This window comes from Prunus avium, chromosome 8 (genome assembly GCF_965620075.1).
Source record: "Prunus avium chromosome 8, drPruAviu1.hap1.1, whole genome shotgun sequence".
Classification (NCBI taxonomy): domain Eukaryota; kingdom Viridiplantae; phylum Streptophyta; class Magnoliopsida; order Rosales; family Rosaceae; genus Prunus; species Prunus avium.
Genome location: NC_142291.1, coordinates 38,362,298 through 38,371,935, shown reverse-complemented (window position 1 = coordinate 38,371,935; position 9,638 = coordinate 38,362,298). Strand labels below are relative to the sequence as shown.

General features: G+C 38.2%; 1 protein-coding gene and 2 long non-coding RNA genes across 6 annotated transcripts; all 3 read left to right on the top strand.

Moving 5' to 3' along the window:
- Window positions 1–63: 63 nt before the first annotated feature.
- On the top strand, window positions 64–3,757 carry OTP86 (Tetratricopeptide repeat (TPR)-like superfamily protein). The gene is made up of 2 exons (XM_021966215.2): window positions 64–3,475; window positions 3,566–3,757. The coding sequence occupies exon 1, from the start codon at window positions 146–148 to the stop codon at window positions 3,077–3,079; it is 2,934 nt and encodes a 977-aa protein (XP_021821907.1). The 5' UTR covers window positions 64–145; the 3' UTR covers window positions 3,080–3,475; window positions 3,566–3,757.
- Window positions 3,758–5,223: 1,466 nt separating this feature from the next.
- LOC110763483 (uncharacterized) lies at window positions 5,224–6,428 on the top strand. Of its 3 annotated transcripts, none has more exons than XR_002527733.2 (2): window positions 5,224–5,881; window positions 6,220–6,428. It is a non-coding gene; the product is annotated as an uncharacterized LOC110763483 (long non-coding RNA). The 3 variants fall into 3 exon arrangements; XR_015826493.1 differs by having other exon boundaries at window positions 5,963–6,428; XR_015826494.1 differs by having other exon boundaries at window positions 5,224–6,046.
- A 946-nt stretch (window positions 6,429–7,374) lies between these two features.
- On the top strand, window positions 7,375–8,834 carry LOC110763482 (uncharacterized). Of its 2 annotated transcripts, none has more exons than XR_015826522.1 (2): window positions 7,375–8,279; window positions 8,379–8,834. It is a non-coding gene; the product is annotated as an uncharacterized LOC110763482 (long non-coding RNA). The 2 variants fall into 2 exon arrangements; XR_002527732.2 differs by having other exon boundaries at window positions 8,376–8,834.
- The last annotated feature ends 804 nt before the right edge of the window (window positions 8,835–9,638 follow it).

Sequence of the window (9,638 nt, the reverse complement as noted above, 5' to 3'; positions counted from 1 at the left end):
GACCTTAATGTAAAATTTATTACCGAATGGAGAATAACAAAGCAAAATATGAGTGGTTTCCATTTGTTCACTCTCGTTGAATTTATGGAGAGAAAGAGTTCATCGTTCTAACGCGCATGGTGCTGGCACAGCCATTACGCTCCTTATGTGCTTACATTATTGTCCCGCGCAGCGCTTGCGTTTTCCATGCACGTCCTCTGTGATGGCTGCTTCAGCCCAACACTGTTACTTCACTTCTTCGGCCGTACAAGTCCACCCCGTCCCTATGTTGAAGAAAGCTCAGGCAAACCCAGCTCTCCAATTCTTCAAAGTTTCGCAAAACCCCATTAAATTACCTTCCTTGAAGGAAGTTTGCGACCAAGGAAGCCTCAAGGAAGCTTTTCAGTCACTGGGCAGTTTGCTCAAACTTCAAAATTCATCACTTAAGCTTTCTCTAGATGGGGCTTATTCTCCTGTCCTTGAGCTCTGTGCGAACAAGAAAGCTCTGTCAGAAGGGCAACAAGTTCATACCCGTTTGATAAAATCTTGTGATTTATATGATTCTGTGTTTCTCAGTACTAAGCTTGTATTTATGTACGGGAAATGTGGCGCCCCTTTGAACGCGGAGAAGGTGTTTGTTAGAATGTGCCATAGAACCATTTTCACTTGGAACGCAATGATTGGTGCTTATGCTTCAAATGGGAAACCTTTAAAAGCTCTTGAGCTGTATAGGGACATGCGGGTTTTGGAGGTTCCCCTTGATTCTTGTACTTTCCCTTGTATATTGAAAGCATGTGTTGCGCTTAATAATGTCTGCTCTGGGACAGAAATTCATGGTGTGGCTATCAAATACGGGTATACTAAGGTAACATTTGTTGCCAACTCACTAGCTTCTATGTATGCAAGCTGCAATGATCTTGATGGGGCGAGGAAGTTATTTGATGGCATGAAAGAAAAAGAGGATATTGTGTCCTGGAATTCTATTATTTCAGCATATTCAGCGAATGGGCAATCTGTTGAAGCATTGGAACTATTTCGAGAAATGCAAAGGATGTGTCTTACGCCAAACACATATACTTTTGTTGCTGCTCTTCAAGCCTGTGAGGACTCTTTTTCTGATAAACTTGGTATGGAGATCCATGCTGCTGTTATGAAATCAGGTCACTGCTTAGATATTTACGTGGCAAATTCTTTGCTTGCTATGTACCTAAGATGCGGTAAAACGGATGAGGCTGCCATAATCTTTAATGACCTGGATGCCAAGGATATTGTCTCATGGAATAGCATGCTCTCTGGTTTTGCCCAAAATGGTCTATATAATGAAACTCTGCAGTTGTTCTATGATATGCAGAGTACTGATGAAAAACCTGACCTGGTTTCGCTAATAAATATCCTTGCAGCATCTGGTCGATTAGGATATCTGTTGTCTGGAATGGAAGTTCATGCCTATGCGATAAAAAATGGATTCGATTCTGATTTGCAGCTCGGGAACACACTGATAGATATGTATGCTAGGTGCGGTTGTGTGAACTTCATGGGCCATGCTTTTGAAAAGATGCCAAACATAGACTTCATTTCTTGGACAACTATTATTGCTGGCTACGCTCAGAACAATTGTCACACGAGGGCCTTAGAATTGTGCCGGAAGGTGCAGGCGGTGGGGCTGGATGTTGATGCAATGATGGTGGAAAGTATTTTACTGGCTTGTGGTGCATTGAAATGTGTTTCTTTTGTAAAAGAAATACATGGTTACACTATGAGGAGAGGTTTATTCGATCTTGTCTTACAAAATGCAGTTGTAAACCTATATGGAGAGTGTGGATACATAGAATATGCAAACCGGATGTTCGAATTGATTGAATCCAAAGATGTTGTGTCTTGGACGAGCATGATATCTTGCAATGTTCATAATGGCCTTGCAAATGAGGCCCTTGAGCTCTGTCACCTCATGAAAGAAACAAACGTTGAACCTGATTCTATAGCACTTGTTAGCATACTATCAGCTGTTGCTGGCTTATCTGCTTTGAAGAAGGGGAAAGAAATTCATGGTTTTCTTCTTAGGAAGGGCTTCATCTTAGAAGGATCTCTTGGTAGCTCTCTAGTGGATATGTATGCCCGCTCTGGAACTTTGGAGAATGCATACAAGGTATATAACTGTATTAGAAATAAAAGTCTAATTTTATGGACCACCATGATTAATGCGTATGGCATGCATGGTAATGGCAAGGCAGCTATTGATTTATTCAAGAAGATGGAAGGTGAAAGAATTGTTCCTGATCATATTACATTTTTGGCTCTTCTATATGCCTGCAGTCATTCGGGCTTGATTGATGAGGGTAAAAGATTATATGAAATCATGAGATCTGAATATCAATTAGAGCCATGGGCAGAACATTCTGCCTGCATGGTTGATCTTCTTAGTCGCGCTAATCGCTTGGAAGAGGCATACCATTTTGTGAATGGCATGAAGAGTGAACCTACTGCTGAAGTATGGTGTGCTCTCCTTGGTGCTTGCCGGGTTCATTCTAACAAAGAATTAGGAGAAATTGCAGCAAAGAAGATCTTAGAGTTGGGCACGGAGAATCCAGGAAATTATGTGCTTGTATCAAATGTGTTTGCTGCTAGCAGAAGATGGAAAGATGTAGAAGAAGTGAGGATGAGAATGAAGGGAATTGGGTTGAAGAAAAATCCGGGATGTAGTTGGATTGAGATTGGAAACAAGGTTCATACATTCACAGCAAGGGATAAATCTCATCCTCAGTCCAATGAGATTTACCAAAAATTAGCTCAAATGACTGAGAAGTTGGAGAGAGAAGTAGACTATGTGGCTCAAACCAAATATGTTTTGCACAATGTGGAGGAAGAAGAGAAAGTTCAGATGCTTTATGGACATAGTGAAAGGCTGGCCATTGCATATGGTCTGCTTAAATCTCCTGAGGGAACCCCTATCCGAATCACGAAGAACCTTCGGGTTTGTGGCGATTGCCATCATTTCATTAAACTAGTTTCAAAAGTTTTTAGGCAAGTGCTTGTTGTGAGGGATGCCAATAGATTTCATCATTTTGAGGATGGGATTTGTTCTTGTGGCGATTTCTGGTGATGGTTAAACATTGTATTGAAATTGAACTGCCCTGAAAAGTTTGAACGTCTTTGAATTACTACTGCTGTGGTGATCATTGAAATAGTGATCAGCAGGAGCTTTGGTTTCACCTGAGAGTTCTCTGCTTTCCGTCTGCGCAGAGTGACTGAGCAACGTAGAATGGTTGAAAGATTAAACTTAAAAGTTCGAATTGCATTAAGAACTTCTCCAAAACCATATTTGAGTCCAACCTTGCATCCCAAGAAAGAGCTATTGGAGTTGGTTATGTTGCTTTTAAGCAGCCATCGAAGGAGAGATTACAATGGGACAACATAGTGAGAATGGGTTTCGATGTAAATTCAGAAACCTTATACTTGCAAATAGTAGGAAAATGCCAGAGTTCATGAAACTGTACAGGTAGGTTCTCATATTCATCAAAATCAACCATATTTGTAGTTGATTTATTACAATGTCACTATTTGTAATGTTTGATTGCTTGTTATGCAGATGGGGTAATCTTATGAGAAACAGAAATAATTGTGGATTATTTTCCTCGAAAGTGGCAAATCCATAAACATGTGAAACCAATTGTTGTAGCCAACTATATTTGGCTCTGCTGTTGGCTTAATGAGGGCAGATCTTGTGCAGCCAAAATAAATGTAATTTTAGCATACCAAGAGAAATAAAAAGGTTTCTCTATCTTCTTCTTCTTCCCTCACTAAATATGCAGCAGGCTAACAGGGCAAGCAATGGGGACCACCACCCTACCCTATATGCAGCAGATCCAGACTGGACACTTACAGCCAACCCAACTCATTCATTTACTCCCATTTCAGATGTTAACACCAGGAACTAGGAGAAATTAATGTTCTTTTCGTTTGTTTATGGATCGATCAGTAAAGTTGAAATTATTTTGACGAGAGAGGACTTATTAAAAAAACAAAGTAAGTACACCTATCCAAATTAATTGGGATCAGACTAGTATCAAACCCAAATTGTATTTTTCATTTGTGGGGCTTGCAAAAATAAAAAATAAAAAGGAAGATGGCAAAATTTTGTACTTTTCGAAGCCTGCATATCTACTACAAGCCCTAGCCTTCATAGGTTTTCAGGGCAAGCTTTGATCTCCATCTCCATCGAAACACGCACTGATGAATCAGATCAACGGCTTTAATTCGCATTATTTTTGTTGTTGTTTGTTGTCTTATTCACATTTACCAGCCTCCTCCATCCACCTAACCTCGTCAGAAAATAAGACCAATGTCAAATCTTTGGCAGTCACAGCTCACAGCCTCATTATTCAGCGTCGGATCTGTTGACCATGGTGCTATGATCCTCCTCACGTTATTGGATTTCTTTAGTTTTTAACCGGAAGTAATTGGTAAGTGTTCTACCGCTAAAATTATCTAATTATTGTTAAATTCGTTACTGTAAAATGTACAATTATTATTATTATTATTCAAATATCACAAACAAGACCATGATATCAATTTGATTGTGAATTCTTTTTGTTTACAAGAATTTCAACCTTAAGATTTCTACCATTTACCTAAACATCTGAATTTACAGTTTTTTCATAGATGTCTAATCAAAATCAACAAAGTTTTTAACGTTTTATATGAGAAAGAAAAAAAAACTCAGATGTAGCAGCAGTGACCTGTAATATCAAAACATAACGGAAAATTTAGCATGATCAATTGACAACTGACTACTCAGTGCCATCGAATGGAGAGACATATGTATAAATTATTGCGATGCTCTTTCAGCCCTGCAAATCCAAAACGAATAAATACAACTAAAGAAAATAGTTGTATTGAAATTTTAAATCCAAATTCTGTTGTCAACCCAATAATTGCAGTATAACAGTGTTTTTGAATTGTGTTTTGGACGTTTTAGTATAACCCTTCTAGCCCACAGTCTACTTCTGTTTGTTTTTTTTTGAGAGAGAGAGAGAGAGAGAGAGACTCGGGGCTCAGAGTCCTTCTCTGGCCACTGCACTGCCGTCCTATATTTCTTCCACCTGTGACCCTAGAACACTGCCTTAGCTGTTATTAAATCACATCTAGCTACCTAGCTACTGCCTACATAGCTCTGCAATTTTTTGCTTCTTAGCTGTATATCTCTTTCAGTCTTTTTCTCTCTGGCCCTGTCCACATGATAATGCCTCTTTAATTCACTGTTTCACGAGAGGAGGAAGGGGGGGGGTTAGGTTTTTATGAACCTCTTTATGTGTCTCTTTAACATCTGTCTCATTCCCCCCCACTATATATATTAACACATGCCCTCTTCAAGTCTTACCCTTCTCCTTCCAAATATACATCATCTCCTTGCCTAAGCTCTATGCTGTTCCTCCTCTCTTCTCTTTTTTTGATCATGTAGAGAAGGGTTATGTTTTTATTTCTTTTTTCTTTGATTTTAGTTAGCATTTGCAAAGATTGGTTTTTTAAATATTGGATTTCTTTGGGGAAGTTCATGCAATATTTCATAAACTTGTACTTTCTCTTTCCTCTCTTTCTCTTCTATTCTCTACCCCTTGCTGTAGATTCATTCTCTTTTTGTTCATCCTCACAATCATGAGAACAAGAGTTGACCTAGTCTCTGCGCAAAGAAAGAAAGTTCACAAGGGAAAAAGTGAAGCTGCCAGCATGATCTAGCTTTGGTTACAGATATCATAGATGTATATATGGAGATATCATTGGTAACCCTAGCTAGGTCATGCTCTGACAGCCTCACTCCTTCCCATTTGGGACCCAAAATACATAGTAGCCAACCACTCCAACTTTGAAAGAAGAAAGCAGCATAAAGTAGGCATGAGAAATCACTGTAAGTATAGTATATTCTCCTGCTGTAAGATTCATTTTGTCATTCATAGCATGCGTTCTAACTTTCTCTTTTTGCGCCCAGCTTTTCTCTTTCCTTTCCCTTTTTTAACTTAATAAACTCGTCATTAACCTAATCCCAAATAGTGTAAATGACCCTCCTTGAAAGGTATGTTAATATCCCTGAACCAGATCCTAAATCAATCTTCTTTATTTGTTTTTTATAATTCTAAACTGATGCTTGTAATTCAGATCCTAAACTGGTTTAGATGATAGATTTGTAATTCGGAACATACAATTTTGGAATGGGATGACCGTGTATTGTTGTGTGATTGGAAATAGGGAACCGACTGCCTTGCAGTGAAAGGACGAAGAAGAACAGCAAGAGAAAATTATGCAGAACAGGGATGTCAAGGCAACCGCAGGAAATATATTAATGCACAAACATTGTAAATATTTGATGTACTTTCTTGCGCAAACATTGTAAAAATTTGGACCAGGCTTCGGCCCAGTCACATTCGCAATTAAGCTACCCTGGTTCGACCCTTTTACCAACTGAACTTGATAATTCTTTTAATACAAACAATAATCTAAATTAAAGAAGATGAGGTTTCTCGAACACGCATAGCTGACTTGATAATATGAGATAGAAAAAAGTGATGAGGGTGGGGTTTGATATACAAGTATCATATATAACCAGAAAGATCCTTATACCAACCACAACATCCAACTAGCTTTAACTGAACTAGTTAATAAATAAAAGCTCCAAGTTGCCCTTTCGACGAAGCCAACAAATATTTATAAATTTCGAGACCAATGAAAAGCTGCTTCCCTGCAATTGAGATATAATTTTTTTTTATATAGAGAATGCATAGTTAATAATGAGTGTATCCGAATCAAGCCAATATGTTGGGAACTTTTTCTTTAGAATATTTTGTTTTTCCACTTTTCGATACTTTCTCACTTGGATGACTCTGCATGCATCTATTGGTTCCATCTGCCCCTAAACCTACCAAAGGGATCAAAACAAATTCAAAGCAACAGAATGTCAATGTCACAACCAACTTTATCAGATCATATAAATACAAATCATTTTCCTATTTGCTGGTCTCAGATTGTTCACTTTACACATTGGACTCCCAAACATTACCTAATTCATGGCATTGTCATATTTCTACCTTGCTTTCAATGTGCAGCTGACACCAATTATGTTCTCAAGGTTCAAGCATTTCCACAAATCACATTCCATTTTCATAAAGTAAGCTCCATTTTTCTATTTTAGGGAAAATTTCACTATTTGCACATTTTATCATCCATCGTTAATATATATTTATCATGTTTGATGCTTCTGTGCTTGTAAGTTTTGGACTAAAGTATATCCGAATTTACAACTCATCTCATACTCGTATTCATCTTTTATTATTAAACCATTTGTGTGGGATTAGAATGTCTAATTTCACCCTAATTAACAAAGGTAAGATCACTTAAAATGCATGAAACCAAGTCGGAAAGAGAGAAAGTGAGAGAGAGAGATAGAGAGAGGGTGGTCACATGCATTTGTTTTGGTTGAGATGCTTCCTTTCCTTTTTTCCTAAATTTGCTAAGAAGCGTGCCAATGGTCCCCATTAAACTCATTGTGTTTTTAACTCTTTTTTGGTTCATGTATGTTGTGAAGGAGATACCCACTTAAAGTGGATAAAAGCTCAAGGTGAAAATTACAAGAGGTCACTGCCTTGTCTGCATGGTGGTGGCATAAGCCTGATAATATTCAATTTGTCTTACTTTGGACCACTGCCATCTGTTCTGATCATAATTAAATTGATCACGATACTAATTCTCTTTTCTAGTCCCCTAATAATTACAAAATCACCACAAGACTCAACACAGGAATTCTTTGGCCTCTATTTATATCACTCTCTTCTCCTCTTCTCCAAACACATCCCAGACCTAAAGAAAAACCAGAGACCTCTGCCCCCCTCCTCCCCCTCCTCTCTCTCTCTCTCTCTCTCTCTCTCTCTCTCTCTCTCTCTCTCTCTCTCTTCTTCGCATGGATATGGTTTTGCTTGCTTCTCGTGGACCACTAGCAGTTGAAGCTGCCAGCATGATCTAAACTTCCCTCTTGGCCAGTCGAGGAAAGATCAGATCATGTGGTAGCTTCACCTGTTGACGGGATCACGAAAACGAACTTTACTTTCACAATTCTAGCCCCTACACTGTCAGGCTAGTCTCTTTATGTGTTTTTTCTCATTTGGGTAGTCCTTTATTTTGCTCTAATTTACTTTCATTTGAGTACCATGGTACTGTTCCATCGTTTTTTTTTCCCTCTTCCCCTGTCCTTTTTCTTTTTCCTCAGTATTATTTGGCTTCCTGTTGAGCCTCCACTTGTAGGATCTAACTTTGTGGTAAGTTTAATTTTAATCAAGCATTTGTTTTTGTTCATCTTTTGGTTGGAATAGTTAGTCTAATACCACATGTTCTTTTGTTGTGGCCAATTTCAGCAGAACTTTATTTTGCAAAAGAAAGTCTTGACTTGACCAATGAGAATGATCTTGAGCTATGGAAGTATGAGGGCATGCTGGGGAATCTTTCCGACCCAAAAAATGTTAGGGTTTCGAGTGACAGAATTTCTCCAACCCAAAAATGTCTGGTGCTTTTTAGATTCCAATCTTATCTTATCCCTAATAAGTCCTTATTCTGCATAATAAAGCCTTTGATTGCATTGCCTTTTAATTTAGTTTAATGTATTGGTTTTGTTCAAGAACAATTTAAATGGTGACATCTGTAAAAGAATGCATAACAAGGGGGGAAAAGCACTTGAATCTCTGTGCATGGCTGGCTGCAACTGCAAGTACTATTGTAAAGCTTCAACTGTCCATCATGTATATACTTTTAATAAGTCTCTTGGATATCTTTGTTTAATCTTTTCAATAATTAAAATGCTTGTGAAATTTCTGCTCTACATGTTTGTACTTAGTCTCTAACTTCGCGTGGGTTGCCAACGAGGTATAATCCAGTGGAAAATAATTTTGTTTTGCAGACTAGTTGTCTCAAATTCGAACCCCCTATCGCTTGTATCCTTGGAAATTTCAATTTCTATTATGAATTTTTGCATATGGCAGTCATTATTCGATCACAATATTTCTTTTACCATGTGCAGAGAATGTGTAGCTAAAGTCTCTACCAAAAAAATATATATATATATATATATGGAAAAGAAAAAAAAAATGAACATAAAAGATGGGCCTAGAATTAAAGAAGAAATCTGATGACGAAGAAGAAGTTTAAAAAAAAAAAGTGGGTCATGAAAGTGGACGTTATTAGTGATGAGCCCATAAGGTAACGGGCCGGGCAAGAAAAACCCAAATACAGATACAGTACCATGTGTACGTGGCAGCATCTAAATGTAGTACAAAATCAAATATTTGTCCTCAACTGAAAAGGTCCAAACGGCAAATAATTTCCAATAAGACAACAATATACCATGGGGCCAATTCGTGAATAAAGCAAAATAAACAATGTCGTTGTTGGCCTTCCACATGACCAAAGCGGAATGGGTATTATTGACTTTTCGGATTGCAGTTGTGCTTCAAACAATCACTCAAAGGGTTTTGCCACGTCAGCATATTTAGCCTTTGATACAATACAACACCACAACGGCTTCTTTTATCTTTAGGAAAATGCTAGGGAGACCAACTTGTATACCAACTCTCTAATAGAGCGTGGGACTCATTGTATTGGTGGGCTCCACCTCTGTTAGAGAG

Excerpts from the sequence above, each read along its gene's own strand:
- OTP86 (XM_021966215.2), top strand. The coding sequence starts at position 146 with ATGTGCTTACATTATTGTCCCGCGCAGCGCTTGCGTTTTCCATGCACG.